At 40.2% G+C, this 23,150-nt stretch overlaps 1 protein-coding gene across 1 annotated transcript in view; it reads right to left on the reverse strand.

Moving 5' to 3' along the window:
• DDX10 (DEAD-box helicase 10) overlaps positions 1-23,150 on the reverse strand; it is a 281,913-nt gene that overhangs the window by 253,470 nt on the left and 5,293 nt on the right. The window contains exons 2-7 of the mRNA XM_086679182.1: positions 17,256-17,316; positions 16,140-16,270; positions 14,259-14,417; positions 7,028-7,148; positions 6,212-6,401; positions 2,578-2,704 (exon numbers count right to left, since the gene is read on the reverse strand). Coding sequence (XP_086535308.1) covers positions 2,578-2,704; positions 6,212-6,401; positions 7,028-7,148; positions 14,259-14,417; positions 16,140-16,270; positions 17,256-17,316 — 789 coding nt within the window. The remainder of the gene's footprint in view (positions 1-2,577; positions 2,705-6,211; positions 6,402-7,027; positions 7,149-14,258; positions 14,418-16,139; positions 16,271-17,255; positions 17,317-23,150) is intronic.

Below are 23,150 nucleotides of genomic sequence, written 5' to 3' on the forward strand. Positions count from 1 at the left end.
CTGTTTACAATAGCGAAGATAAGGAAGCTGCACAGTGTCCATCCAAAGATGAATGGATAAACACATACACATACATACACACACACAATGAAATATTACATGGGCATAAAAAATGAAATCTTGACATTTGCCACAACATGGATGGAGCTGGAAGGAACAATACTAAGTGAGATAAGTCAGAGAAAGATTTGTACCATGATTTCACTTAAGTGAAACCTAAAAAACAAGCAAACAAAAGACAAAAAACAAAGAAAAAAAACACTCTTAAATACAGAGAACTGGTGGTTACCAGAGGGGAGGTAGGTGAAATAGGTGAAGGGGGATTAAGTACACTTACCATGTAAGCACTGAGTAATATACAGAATGACTGAATCACTATGTCATAAACCTGAAACTAATATAACACTATATGTAAATTACACTGGAATTTAAAAAGTAAATTTAAAAAATAAAATGTAGGGGCACCTAGGTGGCTCAGTCAGTTAAACGTCCGACTTCAGCTCAGGTCATGATCTCACAGTTTGTGAGTTCGAGCCCCGTGTCGGGCTCTGTGCAGACAGCTCAGAGCCTAGAGCCTGCTTCATATATTGTATCTCATTCTCTCTCTCCCCCACCCCACTTGTGCTCTGTCTCTCAAAAATAAAATAAAGGTAAAAAAAAAAATTTTTTTTTTTAAAGAAAAAAAGAAAATGTCCTAGAAGGAAACTTAACTCTTTTATTTTTAACTCCTATAAAATAGGTCAAAACCATGACAGATAAAATTTATAACAATCCCATCAGCTATTACGTCCATTAAGTCTCCTCACAAATTTTGTTAAAAGTTAAGAATGGTTGGTGGGCATCTGGGTGGCTCAGTCAGTTAAGTGTCCGACTCTTGATATCGGCTCAGGTCATGATCTTAAGGTCATGAGATTGAACCCCACATCAGGCACCGCACCGAGCATGGAGCCCGTTTGGGACTCTTTTTCTCACGCTCTCAAAATAAATAAATAAACAACAACAACAACAAAGCAAAGAATGGTAAGGCCAGTGAACTGCAGAACAACTTGGTACCATGTTCTCAGAGCCATTCACTTTCCAAACAGCGAAACCCTTGGTGCTAGGAAGGCTCTAATGGCCTGAGACAATGCACCAGTAAGAGTACAGACAGATGGACTCGTGGCTTTGTTCTGCAGGTTTAAAAGGGCCACCATGAGAAGGGGAGAGGGGAAAGGTGAACCTGCGGACGACAGATGCACCCTCAAGCAAACCAATCTCAAAAAGGTACATATGCACCCAGGAAGTGTCAACTGAGTCCATGAAAACTTGCTGCAGTCTGCATCTCCTGAATCAAAACTGTCCTTGGATTCCTGCTCTTGACAAAACTCGGTGAGGTGGATGACTTCCCAAGATCACTCTGGCTAGAATGTGTGAGAACTATAAGGAAGGAAAGTGCGAGAATGAAGAGAGCAGCCAGGATTAGGAGAAAGTCAAGCATGTCTGAGATTTAGTTTTGGCCTGAGGTGTAATGAGAGGTGGTCGAGCTAATGAGAGTTACCAATATATTGACTATGAGATGAAGACGTACGATAATTAAGGATTCAGTCACCTCAGATGGGGAAGAGATGGACGGAAAAGATCTTCAGGATAGGAAATCTTAAATCATTTTTCATACTTTAAACTTGAGATACTCAACAGGAAATCTCAAGACACTCAACAGGAGATCTCTAGTATTCAAGTGGATACACAAGTCCTGGGCTCAGGAGAGCAGTCAGAGCTTGAGATGTCAATTCGGCAGTTGTTAGAACACAGATGGCACTTAAAACCATGGGACTGAAGAGGTTTCCTAAAAAGAGTATGCACCAAAAAAAGGACAGAGTACAACAGACAGACCACTATTATCTTCCCTGTAAGCTGGAGAGAAACTCACTGGCATATTTATCAGGCTAAGCACTCAAAAAACTATAAACCTAGAATCCACCTACTATATGCCAACAACTATATATCATTAAGTAATCTGAAATATAGAGAAAAAAGGAACATAAAAATCAAGGTCCCTCCCTCTTTAAGGGAAGAGACTAAGTTTCCTTATTTATCACTGAATCCTTTATTCATAGCAAATGACTAATGTTAAAGAAATGTGTAACTGAATTAAACACATAAACACTCTAGAAGGAAAGGAGAGAAAACAGCTGATTATAACACAGGGATTGGCAATACTGGAGAGGGACCTCCAGATGTAACATTTGAGCTTAGCCTTAAAGGACATTCAACACTCCCTCAGCATTAGTGTAAAGGGGTGCAGGCAGGGCACTCCAGAGATCACCATGATCAAGGACACCGAGGCATGGAAATAAATGGCACATTCAGGTAAGAATTCCAAGAGGGTGGGAGTCAGATTATAAACACCTGCAGTTCATCCAGTCATTCAATGGCGTGATCTGCCAATATTCACGGATGGACACCACGCTTATCTATCATGTTCCTCACCACATCTAGCACTGTATTTATCAGAATAGAAGAAATTGCTTTTTATCTAACTGAAATTTGCTATTTTGAAAGGGATGATTCAACAAGAATTACTTAATCATTCAGTACCTCTTTACAACTGGAGAAAAATACAATACTTTTCTTCTTCAGGTGGCTTCTCAAAAAGGAATACAACACACTTATTTTTTGCTGCAGCTCGCAAACTATGTAGTTCTGTTCCAAAGTGGCAGGGGTGCTTATGAAAATAAGAGGAGGAAATACATTAAAAACATGCCACATTGGTTAACTTTGAAATCCAGACCCCACCAAAAAAAAAAAAAATTAGAATAAGAAATGATTAGCAACAGCATGGCTCTCCAACAAATTTCTCATACACACACATACATATACCCCAAAAGAGAACTTCTTAGGAGTCAGAACTAGAATTGGATCATCACAATTTTGCAAATCCTAATGAAACCATGGATCTAGAATAATCATCACTGGCTCCTAAAACTTTTAAGATTAAAAAGCTATCCTTCCTGTCATAAAGGTATTGTTTGATTCAGATTCATTCTTTGGCCTGTAGCACTAACAATGAAAGCTGGATTAAATATAAATCAAAAAAACTGAAGGCATCAGAGATCAACCAAGGCAGCTAGGACTTGAGGTGCTAAAAAAGAAAACAGACATGCCCTGAGGCAAGCCCCATATTCATCCCCACCTTCCCCTCAAAGCATCTGTTGATTTGCAAGACAGATAAGAATTGGGAGTAACACCCTGAGGCCTACACACATCAGCCCAAGATCCTTGAGAGCAGGAACCATAAAACACTGAATCTTAAATTCCTCATAGGATCTTCCCATGAAAAGTGGGAGGAACTCCTAAACTCAACACACACGCACGCACGCGCGCGCACACACACACGCACACAAAGCAAAATGACTGAAAACAAACAAAAAGCAACATCCAGGAAGCTGAGAGCTGAGCAGAGACCCTGGCAGCCTCAGCGCTATGAGGTTCAGAACTTGCCAGAGGGGAAGGGCTCTGGAAACACCCAGGGCTTTCAGCTGAGACTTCCAGAGGGCTAGATCTCACAACTCCAGGCAAAACAAAAAGAGAATAACCCCAGAGTCTACAAGCCAGGATAGCCCAGATCAAGGTCATCTGTCCATACCACATCTATCTGCCACAAAAAAAAAAAAAAAAAAAAAAAAACCATCAGACATGGTTTCACTAAGAACCGAAAACAAGAAAATCTTCAACGATACACAATACCCTCAAAAGAACAGGAAAACCATCGGCTAACTCTGACATCGGCTAATTTTGATACAATAGTAGTTAGAACAGAAATGTATCTTTAAAGAAAAAACCTGCCAAGATATCTTCCAAAAATGAGGAAGAACTAGAGATGTTCTCAGAAAAGTCAAAACAGAATTTTTCCACTAGTAAACCTGAACTAAAAAAAAAAAAAAAAAAAAAAGTTCTTTTGAACACAAGAAATAAAGAATAACTATTTGGATAAATCTAAATAAATACTGATGTTTCAAAAAGTATTAATAACAGCTTATGGAATTTAAAGTGTGTGAAATTAAAATACTTCACAATGAAGACACAGTGGAAAGGGGTAAAGAAACTTAAAATAATGGGGTAAGGTAAATGTCAATGAACTAAATCCTCCAGTTACAAAGTAATGATCATACCTGATAATTGCTTGTAAAGTCAAATAAATCTAAAACGTAAGGCTGTATATAATGTAAGGAGTAAATGGCCAGAGAAAGATTCACCATGCAAACACAGACCAAGAGAAATTTACTACAAGCAGACTAATATCAAACTAGACTTCAAGGCAAAAAGTATTAGTAGAGATAAAGAACATTTCATAATGATTAATGACACTAACAGGAAATATAAAATTACTTTTGCATGCAACTAACAACATAAGCTCAGAATAGCCATTTCAATTTTGAAATGCTTCATAATTCACCACAGATTTCAACTTATATTCACTGTAAAACACAGCAAATTACAATGATTCAAAGAGAACGATTTTTTCTCAAAAAAAAAAATCATTAGAAGCGCAATTTCACTGCAACAGCAACATAAAGAAACCACCCTATTATACCTTTTCTAAGTACATTCTGATATACAACTTCAGAAAGATCTAACTTTTTAAAATTATTTTTCTGGTCCTGCACAATTCTAGAGTAGATATTCTATACTACCTTAAAAATTTTCTTGACTGTGATTTCCCCATGGTGTATTAACCAAGTTAATGGCTAGAGAAGAAACTTCAATAATGATATGAGACAAAATTCACAAAAGTATCTGCCTTCTGTGGTGCTTCTGGTGAACTGGACATTAGAGAGTACTACAGTCATTATCACATAACCTGCAACTGTCAATTGTCATTGGAGACATGGTTTCTGAAAACCCCATTTCTTCTAAGTGATGCATTTCAAAAATCACTTATAAAATAAACAGTATTTGCATTTGTTTTTTTCTAACTCTGATCTACAGATAATAACCCACTGTTACCTACAGAAATTGGTAACAAGCAATCTATGTACAATTACCTTAAATCATGCAGTTTTTAGATGTTACCTAATGACTGAAAAATTTGTATCTGGTAAAGACACTAAAGAGTTGTGAAAATAGGCAGAAAGCAAAAAAAAAAAAAAAAAAAAAAAAAAAAAACAAAGAAAACCAAGGGGAGCCTGGGTAGCTCAACTGGTTAAGCGTACGACTCTTGATCTCGGCTCAGGTCATGATCTCAAGGGTTGTGAGATTGAGCCTGTTTTGTTGCACACTGACAGCACAGAGCTTGCTTGGGATTCTCTCTTGCTCTCTCTCTACCCCTTCCCTGCTCTCTCTCTTAAAATAAATAAACTTAAGACAAAGAAGAAAAAGAAAATAAAAAGTGACTCTTTAGATTATTAATTGTACCAAGAATTTCAATAGCTACCTCAATACAACGTTACAAACAGCAACCACTGTCTACTCCATAGTAAGCTAAGGAGGAGATAAGGAATCTCTTGCTATGCCACTCCCGAGTTCTTGAGAACCAAGTTCATCCACTGAGAATGCCTGGAAGCATGGAGTCTGGCCTCTTCTAGGGCTTTCTTTAATCCTAAACATTTATTAGCTGAACAACATTAAGGTGGGCCCCAAGGCCCATATTCCCAGTATTTAACAACTTTCTAAGAGGATAATCCACCATTTTCCCCAATCTATTCCTTCTCAGACTAACATTTCATAGCAAGAAATCGAAGATAGAGATAATCCATCTGGAGACCTTCAACACATATCTACTTATGTTCACTAGAAAACATTTCTGCAAGTCAAGCATGTCCACAATCGACAGTGATTCATACCAAACATACAAACACAAACTTCCACTTGTATCAAAATACACTTTGAAACCTACTTCCCCCAACCCATTTCCCACACAGCCATACAACCCCACCACCCCCCATTTTATGCAGGGGTAGTTGTTAACAAACACCTGTTCACATCTTACAGAAGGATATGTGTTCCTCAGACCACATAAGAAATATTGCACTAGAGTATTCCCACATTTAAAGGTCCATCAAATATTTAAATAATTGTAATATATTTTACTATACTTTCCATATTTTATAACACATAAAATGACGTCTAGTTTCCTAAAAAAGGTAGTATTCATTTAAAATACCAAATTCTTATAGTAAAAAGAACACTGATTTTTTTAATTGAATCAAATATGGCTACAAGTAGTACATACCTGTATTTTGCTTTTTCATGAACCCAGACATACTCAGGGTTTTTCAAACTCAAGCGTGCAAGGTCCTTTACAGATTTGGTTTGGGTAGCTGAGAAAAGCAAAGTCTGACGTTTCTTGGGAAGATTTTCAATAATAGCATTCATGGTATCAGCAAAGCCCATATCCAAGATTCTATCTGCTTCATCAAGAACTAAAAAAAGAAAATTCAAGGTGAATTACAACATTTAAAATATACATTAGGCTAAATGCAATGTAGTATTCAGGACTGGATCCTAGAAGAGAAAAAGGGCATTAGCGGAAAAATCGGTGAAATCCAAGTAAAAGTCTGGAATTTATACAACGGAACAATGTTAATCTTCATTTTGACGAAATATGTGGTTACATGCCACAGTTATGTAAGATGTCACACTAGGGGAAACTGGGGAAAGGGTATAAAGCAACTCTGTACTATCACTGTAACTGTAAATATAGAATTATTCCAAAATAAAGACGTGATTAAAAGTATATATACACACGTTAGGTAATATCACCAGAAGCGGATGTATCTTAAGAGATAAATTCCTAGCAGTGTCAGATAAAGAAGTATCTAATTTCATATACAACTACTTATATTCTTCTGACCATTTTGTTTTGAAAAAAAAAAAAAAAGTCTAGTTGTACTCTCCGGGTTTAGAACCCATATGCCAAAAAATTGTTTCAAGTTATTCTCAGATGTTTTATTGAATCAATATTAAGATTAAAAATGTCTAACATTAAAATTGATGAGGCTTCTCTCCAAAGTCTGAGATTGTTTCATCAGAAATTCATTAGACTTACCTAACATTTGGAGATTGGTAGCATGAAAACATATTGTTTCATCCATGTGTTGAAGAAGCCGACCCGGAGTACAAACAAGTATATTTATGTTATTGATCCTCTCAGCTTCATGTTTCAGATCCTGAAAACAGTTGTTTCTTCTGATTACACAGACACATTACTGAGCAGCCCATGTAGCAAAACTATAAAAGCCATCTGCATGTTACTTCTCACAGCAATGTAGATATGCTACAAACAGATAGGATTTCCCCCTTCGATTTCTGCAGCACATCCCAATTTCTGGGCCAAATAAAAGTCCTCAGTGAAGACCTAAAGAGCTCAGAGTGCCTCTAGATTCTTAATTATACCCAGGATTCTGAGGCCAAGAAAAAATTTCCCATGAATGCTCCAAGTCTTCACTTCTCCTTACATCGGCCTGAACCGACTTACAGTAGAATCGTTGCCATTATTTAAGTCAGAACCCAGAGGCACTCTCTGACACCATTCACACGGCACTTTGTGGACTAGGGCGAGGGAAGCTGAGCTCTCTACACTCTAGAAGGTGTCTCCTTGAATGTTCGTCATTAAAGCTGGGTGACAGGTACATCAGTACGTGAGGGTTTGGGATGGATGCTACACTTCCTTCATGTATGTTTGCATATGAACCCAAGTATTAACTTCACAGTCTAGAAGAGCCTCCAGCACAAACAAGCAGTCCAAGTGAACCAGAAGGTAGAGCAGAAGCTGAGTAGCTGGTTCCACTATCACCTAAAATCAACATTCCTCAAAACTATCTTCTGCTCCAGAAAGCTGGAGTGACCTTACTCAGGTCAAACAAAACTGATTTTTAAAACAAAGACTGGCTGGCTTCAGTCGGTTAAGCAACCAACTCTTATTTCTGCTTAGGTCATGATGTCGCAGTTCATGAGTTCGAGCCCCACATCAGGCTCTCCACTAAATGTGCAGAGTCTGCTTGAGATTTTCTCTCTCTTTCTCTCTCTCTCTCTCTCTGCCCCTTACCCATGCACACTCTCTCTATCTCTCTCAAAAATAAACATCTTTAAAAAATAAAAAAATAAAACACAGTAATAAAAGAAAAAAAGGGCATTACATATGAGAAGTGTATTGATCGAAGAAGACACACATTTGTAAATATTTATGCACCAAACACAGAATCAGTGAAACAAAAAAAATAACAACAGACATAAAGGGAGAAATTGACAGCAATACAATATTAGTAGGGAACTTTAATACCTCACTTACATCAATGGACAGATCATTTGCACAGAAAATTAATGAGGAAACATTGGACTTAAACAATACATTAGACCACATAGACTTAACAGGTACATACAAAACATTTCATCCCAAAATTGCAAAACACACATATTTTCCAAGTGTAAAATAGAACATTCTCCAAGACAGATCACATGCTAGGCCACAAAACAAGTTTCAAATTGAAGACTGAAATCATATCAACCATCATAGTGATACAGGCCTACCACAAAAAAAAAAAAAAAAAAAAGAAAGAAAACGGGGGTGGGGGGAGGGCCTGGGTGGCTCAGCTGATTAAGCATCCGACTTCAGCTCAAGTCATGATTTCACAATTTATTTATTTATTTAGAGAGAGAGCATGCATGCACGCACAAGTGGGGGTTCAAGCCCTGCATTGGGCTCTGTGCTGACAGCTCAGGGCCTGGAGCCTACTTTAGATTCTGTCTCCCTCTCTCTGCCCCTCCCCACCTCGATCACTCGCTCTCTCTCTCTCTCTCTCAAAAATAAACATTAGAAAAAAAAATTTTTAATACCCAAAATAAACAATGTAAACTTTATATCAACAGGAACCAGAAGAAGAATAAATAAAGCCCAAAGTTCTTGGAAGAAAATAAAGATCAGAGTGGAAATAAAGAAAATAGAGTCTCCAAAAAAAAAGACAGAAAATATCAACAAAACAAAAACTCGTTCTCTGAAAAGATTTATTTTTGACTGATAAAACTGCTAACCATGCTCATCAAGCAAAAAAAGAGAGAGAAAACTCCCCACAAAAAAAAAAAAATCACAAATGAAGTTACAACCAACAACAGAGAAATACAAAGAATAATAAGAGACAACTGGAATTACATTACAACAAGTTGAAAAGTCTAGATAACAACGGATAAACTCCTAGAAACACACAACCTTCCAAGACTGAATCACAAAGAAATAGACAGTCTGAAAAAACTAATTATAAATAATGAAATTGAATCAATAATTTTTTTGGGGGGTGGGGTGTGCCTGGGTGGCTCAGTCGGTTAAGCAACCCGACTTTGGCTCAGGTCATAATCTCACAGTTCGTGGGTTTGAGCCTCGCATCGGGTTCTGTGCTGACAGCTCAGAGCCTTGAGCCTGCTTCGGATTCTGTGTCTCCCTCTCTCTCTGCCCTTCCCCCACTTGCGCCTTCTCAAAAGTAAACACTAAAATAAATAAAAATAATTTTTTTAAGTTTTTTTTTATTTATTTTGAGAGAGAGCATGCATGCATGCACAAGTTAAGAGGCAGAGAGGAGAAAGAGAGAATCCCAAGCAGGCTCCGCACTGTCACCATGGAGCCCCATATGGGACTCAAACTCCTGAGCCATGGGATCATGACCTGAGCAGAAAAGCCAAGTGTCAGACACTCAACTGACTGAACCACTCAGGCACTCATGAATAGGTAATTTTGAAACTCTGAAAAATCAAAAGTCCAGGACCAGGCGGCTGCACAGGTGAATTCCAACACTTAAAGAAGAGCTAGTACCTATCTGCCTCAAAATGTTCCCCAAATTGAAGAGGAAGGCACACTCCGAAACTCATTTCCCAAAACCAACATTACCCTGATACCAAAACCTGACATTAACACCATTAAAAAAAAGAAAACCACAGGCTACTATCACCGACAAACACAGATGCAAAAATCCTCAACAAAATGTTAGCAAACCCAGATTTAATGCAATCCCTATCAAAATACCAACAGCAGTTTTGACAGAACCAGAACAAAAAATCCTAAAATTTGTACAGAAGCACAGAAGACCTTGAGCAGCCACAGCAATCTTGAAAATCAAAAACCAAACTAGAGGTATCACAACTCCAGATTTCAAGTTATACCACAAAGCAGCAGTGATTAAAAAACAGTACGGTATTGGCATAAAAACACACATAGATCAACTGGATAGAACAGAAAACCCAGAAATCAAGCCACAACTATATAGTCAATGAGTCTTTGGCAACGTAAGAAAGAATATCTGATGGAAAAAAGACAGCCTCTCCAACAAATGCCGTTGGGCAGCCACATGCAAAAGAATGAAACTGGACCACTTTATTACACCACACACAAAAATAAACTCAAAATCAATTAGAAAATTATTGAAAAGAGCACAGGGAGTTGCAGGAAGCCAAGCTATCCAATCAGCCTGATGGCAGGCCCCAGGCGGTGGACGGATCGGGACAGCATGGCGGCCCATCGAAAGTGAAGCTTCTTGTACTCCTGCTTTTATGTAATTTGGCCTCAGAGCTGGTCAGGGCAGCCCCCCTACCAATGAAGTACCTGGGGATTGGTCGGTTGGGGAGTTGCCCACCACAGGCCCTCCGGGAAAAGAACCATCGGGGAAAGAAATAAAATTCCGTAGGGAAATTATGCGGCCCTGCATCCAGCCCTTGCCACCCCCTATAAAGACTCCTCTACCTAAAGGAAGGACACCCCATATATTTCCCAGCCAAGGAGGGGGACAAATGGGTTTGAAATCCCCACTCTGGCAACAAAGGAATGTATCTATGGATACAAGTTACTTCAACCCCTAGGCCCACTTGGCCCCCAGGAGGCATTCCAGATGATAACTGGACCTGGGGGATTAAGGTACAGAATGGTTCATTAGTTCCTAGGTATACATTGTCTCTCCGGGAGCGCATAAGGCATAGGTTCCCAGGGCCCTCTTGGCTCCCTCCCGGCACCCAGACCAAAGCGAACGCTTTTGTTCCTTGTGCTGCAAATGGTCCAAAGGAACAACTAAGAAGTCAAGTCCCTGTAAACGTTCTACTTGAGGTGTTGAGAGCTAGATGACCTTGAAAGGGCAGGAGGGAACGTTACATGAAAATAACTATGTTGTTCCTTAATGGGTGATTACACAAAGGAACATTTTTAGAATTAGGTAATGCCAGAAAACATAGATGACGCACGCTATAAGAAATTTGCTAACAAATATAATGCCACACTTGCTACGATAAAGCGGCCAGTCTAACACACTGCCGTTGTCTGTGTCCATTTGTTATTTTTGCCAACACCGTTCATCCTTCGGGAACCCCTGGACCTGCTGGGGCTGGACCCTGGCAGGGAGTAATCTCTTGGCATCAGCCATAGCAACATTTTTCTAGAAATGTCAGAGGCAAGAGAAATAAAAGCAAAGATAAACCATGGGGACTACATCAAAATAAAAAGTTTCTTCATTGCGAAAGAAACAATCAACAAAACTAAAAGACAACCTATGCAATGGGAGATGTTTGCAAAAGACTAATTATCCAATAATTTGCAAATTATCTGATAAAACGTTAGAATCCAAAATGTATAAAAACTGATACAACTCAATGCTCAAACAATGAATAATCCAATTAAAAAATGGGCAATTGACATGAATAGGCATTTTCCCAAATAAAACAAACAAATGGACAACAGACACATGAAAAGATGCTTAACATCACTGGTTATCAGTGAAATTCAAGTCAAAACTACGATAAGATATCACCTCACATCTGTCAGAATGGCTAAAATCAACAACACAAGAAACAACAGGTGCTGGTGAGGATGTGGACAAAAGGGGACTCTTTTGCATTGTTGGTTAGAATGCAAACTGGTACAGCCACTCTGGAGAACAATATGGAGGTTCCTCAGAAAATTCAAAATAAAACTACTCTATGATCCAGCAATCATACTACTGGGTGTTTACCCAAAGAATAAAAAAATACTAATTCGAAAAGATTCATGCACCCTGATGTTTACAGCAGCATTATTTCCAATAGCCAAATTATAGGAACAGCCCAGGTATCCAACGATTACGGAATAGATAAAATAGATTTGGGGCACCTGAGTGGCTCAGTCAGTTAAGCGCCCGACTCTTGACCTCGGCTCAGGTCATGATCTAATGGGTCATGGGATCGAGCCCCACAATGAGTTCTGTGCTGATGGCACGGAGCCTGCTTGTGATTCTCTCTCTCCCTCTCTCTCTGCCCCTCCCCCATTCACACTCTTTCTCTCAAAATAAATCAACTTTAAAAAAAAAAAAAAGATGTGGTATACATATACAATGGAATATTACCCAGCCATAAAAAAGAATGAAATCTTGCCACTTGCATGACATGGATGGAGCTATATAGTATTATGCTAAAAGAAATAACTCAGTCAGAGAAAAACAAATACCATATGTCACTCATATGTGTAATTTAAGAAACAACAAATGAGCAAAGAAAAAAAGAGATAAACCAAGAAACAGACCATTAACTATAGGGAACTGATAGTTACAAGAGGGAAGGTACATAGGAGGATGAGGGAAACGGGATGGAGATTAAAGAGTACCACTATTATTATGGAAAAAAACAATTTAAAAAATATTTGCAAATCAGATCCAACAATACATTTCAAAAACCATACACCACAATCAAGTGGGATTTATTCCACAGATGCAAGAACAGTTCAACATCTGCAAATCAACACAATAGACAACATTAATAAAGGATTAACATCATACGATCTCAATAGATGCAGGAAAAGCATGACAAAATTCATCATCCATTCACGATAAAAACTCTCAACAGGGACGCCTGGATGGCTCAGTTGGTTAAGCATCTGACTTCGGCTCAGGTCATGATCTCACAGTTTGTGAGTTTGAGCCCCATGTCGGGCTCTGTGCTGATAGCTCAGAGCCTGGAGCCTGCTTCAGATTCTGTGTCTCCTCCTCTCTCTGCACCTCCCATGCTCATGCTCTATCTCTTTCTGTCTCTCAATAATAAATCAACATTAAAAAAATTAAAAAAAAAAAAACTCTCCAATTCGAAGAGTTATGCATCCCTATGTTCACAATAGCATTACAACAGCCAAGACACTGAAAGCAACCCAAATGTCCATCAATAGATGAATGGATAAAGATGTGGTGTGTGTATGTGAGTGGGAAAAACAGAGAGAGAGGAAGAGAGAGAGAGAGGGAGAGAGAGAGAGAGAGAGAGGGGGGGTGGCTCAGTCGGTTATGCATCTGACCCTGGCACAGGTCATGATCTCATGGTTCATGAGTTTGAGCCCCATACCAGGCTCTGTGCTGGCAGCTCAGAGACTGAAGCCTGCTTTGGATTCTTTGTCTCCTCTCTCTGCCCCTCCCCAACTGATCATACTCAGTCTCTCTCTCTCAAAAATAAATAAACGTTAAAAAAATGAAAAAATGAAAAAAGAATGAGATCTTGCCATCTCAAACAACATGGCAGACCCAGAGATTATCCTCAGTGAAATCAATCAGAGAAGGACAAATACCATATGTAATTTCACTTACATGTAGAATCAAAAAACAAAACAAAACAAAACAAAAAAGCTGAAAGAGACCCATAAATACAGAAAACAAAGAGATGATTGCCAGAGGGAAGAAGGACGGGCAAAATGGGTGAAAGGGAGTGGGAGATATAGGCTTCCAGTTATGAAATGGATAAGTCATGGGGATGAAAGTCACAGACAGTCAATAGTACTACAATAGCATGTATGCTGACAGATGCTAGCTATACTTGTGGTGAGCACACATAATGTACAGACTTCTTGAAATGGTATGCTGTAACCTGAAACTAAGACAATTATGTGTTAACTATACTTCAATTAAAAAAATTAAAATTTTTTAAAAAATTTTGTAAAGCTGTCTTCCTTTTTTCTGCTGCTGACCAAGCAATGTTCTGAATTATTCAATCTCTTACATATTTTCTTAAAAGGAACTAGCCCCCATACTCCAATGGTACCTTTCCCAAGTACAATAACAAATAGAATTATAGGTTATTTAAAGTGTATTAGTGTCAGAGAATCTGATCCACTCAGATACCCTCAAAAAATGGACTTTCTGAACCTTCAAATTTGATAACCAGAACTCTAGATGACAGTCACCACACCAGGAGGCCAGCTTACCTGTTTAGATGAAATCTCCACCTCTTTCCTGTCCACTGCCAACAGTGCCCCAATATACGTTATAGAAAAAAGAAGGACAAGACAAAGGACAAACCTTTCCACCAATGATGAGACCAGCCGAAAAGTCATGATTCTTTCCTACTTTTCGGAGAACCTCAAAAGTCTGATAGGCCAGTTCTCTTGTGGGTGATATAATCAGAACCCCCAGCCCGTCTGTTGAGGTCCACTGCAAACGATATAAGGCTTCCAACACCTCAAAAAAGACAGCAAATTATGTTTAGTAAGTCCTTTCAGGAGGCAGCATCTTGATTCCTAAGCCAACCGTGCTCCTCCAAATCAAAGGCACATTCTGAGCAGAAGACACACCAGTCACAAGTTCTTTCCAATTAGCAAAATGAAATTCTTTGCTTTTTTTTTTTTCTTTTTCTTCCAGCCACCAGATCCCTCAAGTCATAGAGGGAAGGGAAAATCAGGCCCTGGCAGCTCAGCTGCTGCCAGAGCCCTGCCCAGAGAAGAATGGCAATCGATGAAAGGTATGTACAGCCCTCAAACTATTCAAACACGTTTTGGAAAAATATCTGTCACCATTTTCTGAATGGAAACCACATTAAAATAAACTTTCATCCGTGTAGTTACTATAATTATATAGTCACTGAATTTTCTAGTTGTGGGCAGACATTGTTAGGAAAAATTGAATTTACGAGAAAAATAAAAACAACTTTTCAATACTTGGGACAAAAACTCAAATGTGATTTTTCTAAACCAATTATTTTGTAGGAATTAAATTATGAGATCGACAGCACAACTGAGATAGAAGTAAAGTCCTACGAGTTTTACTGCTCAAAAGGACAGATATCAACGTCCTGGAAAATTTTCAATGAGTCATTCAATCTAAGTGAGCATATTTCAGCTTTATCCTAAACAAGTGGCAAATATAAATGAAACTGGCAGGTTTATAAGCATAAGCGCATGAATAGCCTCCGAGGCCTTTCCGTGGTCCTACAACAGGGTAGAACCATCCAAACCTGCCACCCAGGAACATCCATATCCTTCAGGAATGTAAAGGCTGGTTAAGGTAATTCATTCATTCAAGTTACTGAGCGTCCACCATGTGAAAGTCACTGCGTTAGGATGGAGGGAATATGGTGGAGAACAGGACAGCTGGGGGCCCGTCTGATAAAAGTGGCATTCTAGCCAGGGGAATCCAATAGGAAACAACTCTCTCCATAATGATTTGTACCTAGGCAAAGAATGCTTTACAATCATATAACAGAGAGGCACTTAGGTGGTTCAGTTGGTTGGGCATCCGGCTCTTGGTTTCGGCTCAGGTCATGATCTCATGGTTCAGCGCACAGGCTCAAGCCCCACATCGGGCTCCATGCTGACCGTGTGGAGCATGCTTGGGATTCTCTCTCTCCCCCTCTCTCTCTGCCCCTACCCCTGCTCACGCACATGCTCTCTCCCAAAATAAACATTTTTTTTAGAATAAATAAATAACAGGGTGCCTGGGTGGCTCAGTCAGTTAAGCATCCAACTCCTGATTTCAGCTTGGATCACGATCTCAGGTTCACAGGTTCAGGCCCTGCATCAGGCTCTGCACTGTCAGTGCAGATTCTCACTCTGTGCCCCTCCCCTGCTTGTGTGCACTCTCTCTCTCTCAAAATAAATAAATAAACATTAAAAAAAGGTTTAGGAGCACCTAGGTGCCTCAGTCAGTTGAACATCCAACTTTGATCATGATCAGGTCATGATCTCACGGTCTGTGGGTTCAAGGTCTGCATTGGGCTCTGTGCTGACAGCTCAGAGCCTGGAGCCTGCTTCAAAACTGTGTCTCCCTGTCTCTCTCCCCCTCCTCTACTCACACTCTGTCTCTCTCTCTCAAAAACAAACATTTTTTTTAAATTAATAAATAAGAAAATAAGTAAAATAAAATCACGTAATAGAGGACCTGACCCAGTATGAATAAACTACTTACTGGAACAAGGAAAGCCAAAGTCTTGCCAGATCCTGTCTTGGCAGCTCCAAGAACATCTTTCCCTTGCAAAGCCAATCCAATAGTCTGCTTCTGTATCTCAGTTACCAAACGGTACTGGGCTTCTTGCAAACCTGCCGTGTAGAAGGGAGGAAAGTGATACTGTAGAAAACTCCTACAAAACAGTAGTACGGACTGAACGGTGCCCCCTAAAATTCCTACATTGAAGCCTAACACCGAGTAACTTTGACTGTGACTGTATTCAGAAAGAGGCCCTTTGGGGTGCCTGGATGGCTTAGTCGGTTAAGCGTCCAACTTTGTTCAGGTCATGATCTTGCAGTTTGTGAGTTCGAGCCCCATGTCAGGCTCTGTGCTGACAGCTCAGAGCCTGGAGCCTGCTTCAGATTCTGTCTTCCTCTCTCTCTCTGCCCCTCCCCTGCTCATGCTGTCTCTCTGTCTCAAAAATAAACACTAAAAAAAAAAAAAAAAAAGAGGGCCTTTGAAGTGATGATTAAGTTCAAATGAGCCTTGATCTTATGTGACTGGTGTCCTCACAAGGGGAAATCTGGACACAAAAGAGATACCAATGGTATGACTGTCCAGAGGAACAACCACATGAAGATGCACAAGAGAGTCGTCATCTGCAAGCCAAGGAGAGAGTTCTGGAACAATCCCTTCCATGATGATGGCTCTCAAAGGAAACTAAACCTGCCAGCAGCTCCATCTTTGGACTTCCAGCCTCCATAACTGTGAGAATATTAATTTCTTCTAAGCCCCCCAGTCTGTGGGATTTTGTTCTGGTGGCCCTGACACACTAATATAAAAGATATCACTTTTGTTTCCTTGTTCATTTTAACTAACAATTAGATTTTATTTTAATTCCTGACAGGCTATGGCATCTTGTTTTTTCACCACTGCTCTTTAACCAGTCCAGAAAGGAGATGAGAAGGACACATCAGTAAAACTCAAATGAATTAATATTTCCTGGTGTTAAAGGTTCAAGATATCAAAATTATTTGCCAAAATGATCTTTTTCAGGTTATATACTCTAAATATTTTTCTGTTTATAAAAAACATCAAGAAATCCAACAACATGTCCCAAGATTACCATCCTCCTACCTTTTAATGTTTTTTTGGACAAAGGGAAATCTGAAAATCTTGTAATTTCATTTACATTTATCTGAAAAAAGAACAAGGAGACTGTTCAGCTAAGGTAAAATAACATACTATATAATTCATTTGTCTTACAACAAAACCATTTTTTGTCTACATTGTGCCATCCAGCTAATTCTCGGTACTACAGGATTGAATTCAATCATCACTACTAATTAAAAACCAATGTTCCTTCTAGAAGGAAATACACCATAAGGAAGTTATCATGAATCAAAAATATAAACTTGTAACAATTTAAATTGGTTTAAAAATAAAAACACCTCATTCATTCAACACACACACACACACACACACAACCATCACCACCACCACCTTCCTTCACCTCTAAGAATATGGTAGGTCAACAGCACATCAATTTTAGGAAGAAACTTTACCTTCAGACCATCCTTCAAGGAATATCAGTTTAAGAAATAAGGAGCAAAGGGACTCTACGCCACAGAGCACAATGAGAATATTTCTACTTACACGCTTTGGAGAAATGATTGAACTTAATTGGAGAAATGTATCTTGTTATCACAAACCTTTTCAAGTTTTAACCATAAGTCAATGGCATGCAAAATCCAACCAGATAACTCCTCATTCGGGGGTATAGTAAAGGAGGGGGCATTATTTAACAATAACCAGAGGAAATGTCTCTGTCATGCTTTGAAGCCACAATAAGTAACATTTTGCCCTTTAACTTTACATTATCTAAATGTTCATTACTGATGTTCTTCATTAGCATAAACCCAATTTTCTGAATTTCATTTTGGTTACTCAGGAGAATTATTTTATTACAGATGCTGAAAGCAGGAACTCCTGTTCAGATCTGGGAATACACTGCCAAATTATTCATGATTCACAAAAGGGAAAAGTTGCATTTGTAAGGTTCATTTATTTAAATTATACTCCAGGCAGTAAAGGGATGACAGCTTTTATTTCATTTTACAGTCTACACATCATCTTCTCCAAGATTCTTAAAGCAGCCCAGATATGGTCTCTGTTCTCACATGCTGCAAACACAAGTATTAAAACATTGCCTTGATTCCCACAAATCATTCCAGAGAACAGTAAAGAGGAATAATCAGTACACTCACATGAGAGAGAGAAAAGTTCATTAGAACATCCTGTCCCATCAAGGGGTCAATCTCCCAAACACAACATTAAAATTAGGTCAACTGACCTCCCAATGAGAAGGTCAATCTCCCAAACACAGCATTAAAATTAGGTGAAGTCCACATGTGCACTTGTGGTACGATCAGCTAAAAAGCTGTTTTCACAAAGAACAGAATGCCTACAGAAGGAGCCAGACGGGCAACACACGTTCATCCTCCACCAGAGACACAGCCCGGGCACAGCGGGCCACTCCAAGGAAATGCTGCACATCTCCCTCTAGTCTGTCAACCCTCCTAAATGGAAAGTCTGGAAAAATGAAAACGGTTCCAGCACTTTATCAGCCATAAACATTTACAACATTTTCTTAGAAAAAAGTCAAAGAAACAGAAGGAAATCTGTACTCGACTCATGAACTAGAACAGGAGTCAAACTATGGCCCAATCCACCTGCTTCTTGTTTTTGCAAACAGTTAACCTGGAGCACAGCTACAACCACTCATTTACGTGTTGCCTATGCCGTTGTGACACAGGTCATGTGGCCCACAAAGCCTAATATTGACTATCTGGCCCTTTACAGAAAACGGCTGTCAAGTCTGTTCTAGAAAACTCTCTGTTAGGGGCGCCTGGGTGGCTTGGTCGGTTAAGCATCCGACTTCGGCTCAGGTCATGATCTCACGGTTCGTGAGTTCGAGCCCCGCGTCAGGCTCTGTGCTGACAGCTCAGAGCCTGGAGCCTGTTTCCGATTCTGTGTCTCCCTCTCTCTCTGCCCCTCCCCTGTTCATGCTCTGTCTCTCTCTGTCTCAAAAATAAATAAATGTTAAAAAAAAAAAAATTTAAAAAAGAAAACTCTGTTACAATCCAAGGAATAATTAGAAGTCATAGAGTCGGCTATGGATCCTACAAACAAAATAACATTTTCTCCCCTTCCCTTCAGATGTTTCTTTTCTTAAAAAATCACTCCTGTCTTCCAATGTTCACACTCCCTCTGAAATCTGTATCACTCTTCTGAAATCAGAAAACAATTTTCCAGTGACAGTACTTGTCCCAGACTTCTCATCAGCTTTCCAGGGAAAGCTGGAGGGGGCGGAAGGAAAAGCAGGGTGGACACCACTCAACTACCTCCTACACTTCTTGCAACTCTCTTCTCACTACTCCTGTTTCTCACAAAGGCAAATAATGCTTCCACATCCTCAAAGCCGGAGAAGAAAGTAAGTGTAAGAACATCCTGGAATGCTCCACCCACTGCAGTCACGACAAGAAAAGCAATCCGCCTCAAGCCACCCCAAATTCTGATGGACTATAGGGGGGAAACTACATTAGAATGCAGGGTTCCTATACAGCACTAGCTGCTTCAAAGCAAGTCTAAAAGAATCCCAGGTGCAGAGATGGAGTCATTCAGCAGCAGTCACAACAGGGGAACTGAAACAAAGATCTCCAACCTTTCTCAACAAGCTTCAGTCCCCAACTCTCCCTCAGAACCCCCAACACACACCCTTACAGGGTGGCCTTAGGGATAAGCCACTCAGTCCTGACTCCCCAGCAGCGGTCGGTCCTCCAGATCTACCACTGACAGCACCATTCTTCCCCAGCAGCAGGACGACCAGAGACCCATTCCTGCAGGACAGGAGATTCCCTTAATGGGCTACGGTGGCTCTAGGACACCCCATCAACAGAAGCTTTCTTAGACTGTGCTGCAGCCTGAGTCTCTTCCTATGGCTCCTCCAACTCCCTCCTTTCCCTATTTCTGTTCCTTCTCTTTCACTTGCACAGACACTTCCCCCCAATAAATCTCCAATTCACGGGGGCACCTGGGTGGCTCAGTCGGTTAAGCGTCCAACTTGACGCTCAGGTCATGATCTCGTGTTCCAGGAGTTCAAGCCCCACATCAGGCTCTGTGCTGACAGCTCAGAGCCTGGAGCCTGCTTCAAAACTGTGTCTCCCTCTCTCTCTGCCCCTCCCCCACTCACGCTCTGTCTCTCAAAAATGAATAAATGTTAAAAAAAAAAAAAAAAATCTCCGGGGCGCTTGGGTGGCGCAGTCGGTTAAGCGTCCGACTTCAGCCAGGTCACGATCTCGCGGTCCGTGAGTTCGAGCCCCGCATCGGGCTCTGGGCTGATGGCTCAGAGCCTGGAGTCTGTTAACGATTCTGTGTCTCCCTCTCTCTCTGCCCCTCCCCCGTTCATGCTCTGTCTCTCTCTGTCCCAAAAATAAATAAACGTTGGAAAAAAAAATTAAAAAAAAAAAAATCTCCAATTCACTTAATCCCACTTTGGCATTTGCCTGTCAGAAGATCTAAGACCTACACTATACTAACAGTCTCTGACCTGGTCTCAGCCTCCACAGCCTTTGGGTATGCTCTCTACTTGCCCCCAGAGACTGCCTACTATTTTTGGTTAAAGTCTCTAAACATGGGGGCACCTTGGTAGCTCAGTTGGTTAAGCATCCAACTTCAGCTCAGGTCATGATCTCATGGTTCATGGGTTCGAGCCTGACATCAGGCTCTGTGCTGACGGCTCAGAGCCTGGAGCCTGCTTCAGATTCTGTCTCTCTCTCTCTCTCTCTCTCTGCCCATCCGCTGCTAGCGCTCTCTCTCTGTCTCAAAAATAAACATTTTTTTAAAAATTTTTTAAGGGGCGCCTGGGTGGCGCAGTCGGTTAAGCGTCCGACTTCAGCCAGGTCACGATCTCGCGGTCCGTGAGTTCGAGCCCTGCGTCAGGCTCTGGGCTGATGGCTCGGAGCTTGGAGCCTGTTTCCGATGCTGTATCTCCCTCTCTCTCTGCCCCTCCCCCGTTCATGCTCTGTTTCTCTCTGTCCCAAAAATAAAATAAAAAACGTTGAAAAAAAAAATTAAAAAAAAAAAAAATTTTTTTAAGTAAAACAGAAAAAAAATAATAAAGTCTCTAAACATGGCCTCTGTATGTACTTCCTATGGTTGCTGAAACAAATTCCCATTAACGGTGGCTTAAGCCAACGTGAATTTATTAACTTGTAACTCTGAAAGTCAGAAGTCCAAAATGGATCTCACACAGCTAAAATTACAGTGTATGGCTGGGCTCCATTCTTTGTGGTGACTATTGGAGAGAATCCATATCCTTGCTTTTTCCAGCTTCTACAGATACTCCCTGCCATGTAACTTACTCACAGGTTTCAGGATTAGGCTACAGACATCTTTAGGAGGCCATTATTCTAACGACTACAGCCTCCAAAACCATTGTCAATCCACCTCTGCCCCTCTTCTCCCGGAGCCAGCTTGGGAACACACACCACACTTCAAGCAGAATCTCCCCCTCAGAGAACATCACTTATTTTCACATCTTTTTGTATATCCTTGTGTTGCTCCCTTGACCTACAATGTTCTTGCCCACCTTTTCTATCTGGAGAACACATCATTCAAAGCTGTTCCACTCACAGCCACCACAAACTGCTGGGCGGTTCGTGCCCTACACAAAGGCATGTAGGGGCACCTGTGGCTCAGTCGGTTAAGTGTCTGACTCTTGACCTCAGCTCAAGTCTTGATCTCAGGGTCATAAGTTCAGACCCCACGTTGGGCTCCGCACTGGGGATGAAGCCTACTTAAAAAAATAAAAAAATTAAAAAATAAAAAAATTTACAAAGGCTGAGGTATAGGGGCTGCAATCCAGCTCACACTCAGCTCCACAAGCCGGGCCTGAGGCTGCAACCATGAGGAGGAAGGGGAGCATGCCCAGAGTAAACATATTCTTCTAAGTCACCTAGCCAGAAATGGCAGGGACAGAATAAGTCAACTTCTGTCCCCATAATTACACCACTCTAACTCCACAGCACTGTACATAGGTACCAACTCTCTGCCCTAGAGACAAAGACATGTATTTTTTCCCATCTTTTACGACCTAGGCCTCAACAAGTGCCTTGTCAAACTGTTACAAAATGTTTCTGAATCAAATTGTCCAGTATTTTCCCAGAGAGACTACCTAGCAGCAACCCTGTATTGTAAACACACTGTAAGAAAAGTTTTATGCACAAATGTTATCATTTGAGGCAGCTTGTAGTGAGGGTCTGAACCTTAGTTACCTGGACAGTAACAATCTGCTTTGCTGGTATTCTAGTACGGCTAGCCCTGGTATTCGATTCACAGTGCATTTCCTTCTTGACAAAATATTAAGAGAATATTTCTATGAGTAAAAAAAAATAATAAAACATGGCAATACTTACAGGAAAAATCTACTCCTTCAATTTAGTGAGAAGATTAGAATTTAAACATCCATGCAGTACAATGCAGTAAAGTATAGTGATTTGGAGTCTGGCATCAGTCCTAGACTAACCAGAGTCAGAAGTTTCTCACTACCAGCTACTTAACCTTACAGAAATTATTTAATCTTGCTCTTCCTTAAAGCTTCTCACCCATATAATGTAAATAGTCTCATGATGTTGTCTACTGTGACGATATGGCAAAATAACATGTAAAAAGCTTCATAAATGTTAGTAATTATAATTAAAACGAAAGACCAAAAAGAATAGACTGATGTTACCAACTAGAATAAAGCAATCTGGAAAAGGTCCTCATGCACCAAACAACATGTCAACACGGAGCACCTATTCCAGGATAAGCATTGTGCTACCAGTGTCTGGGAAGCAAAAAGGTGAGTGTAGCCATGCTTTCTGACCTTGAAGTTCATGGTCTAGTGGGAGAGTTAAGGAAGAAGTTACAGAAACCAATCATCACAGCTGGGTGATAAATACTGTTACAAAAGTATATACAAAATGCTAC

The sequence above is a fragment of the Puma concolor genome, chromosome D1 (genome assembly GCF_028749965.1).
Source record: "Puma concolor isolate L17-30 chromosome D1, mPumCon1.1.hap2, whole genome shotgun sequence".
NCBI classification, from domain to species: Eukaryota; Metazoa; Chordata; class Mammalia; order Carnivora; family Felidae; genus Puma; species Puma concolor.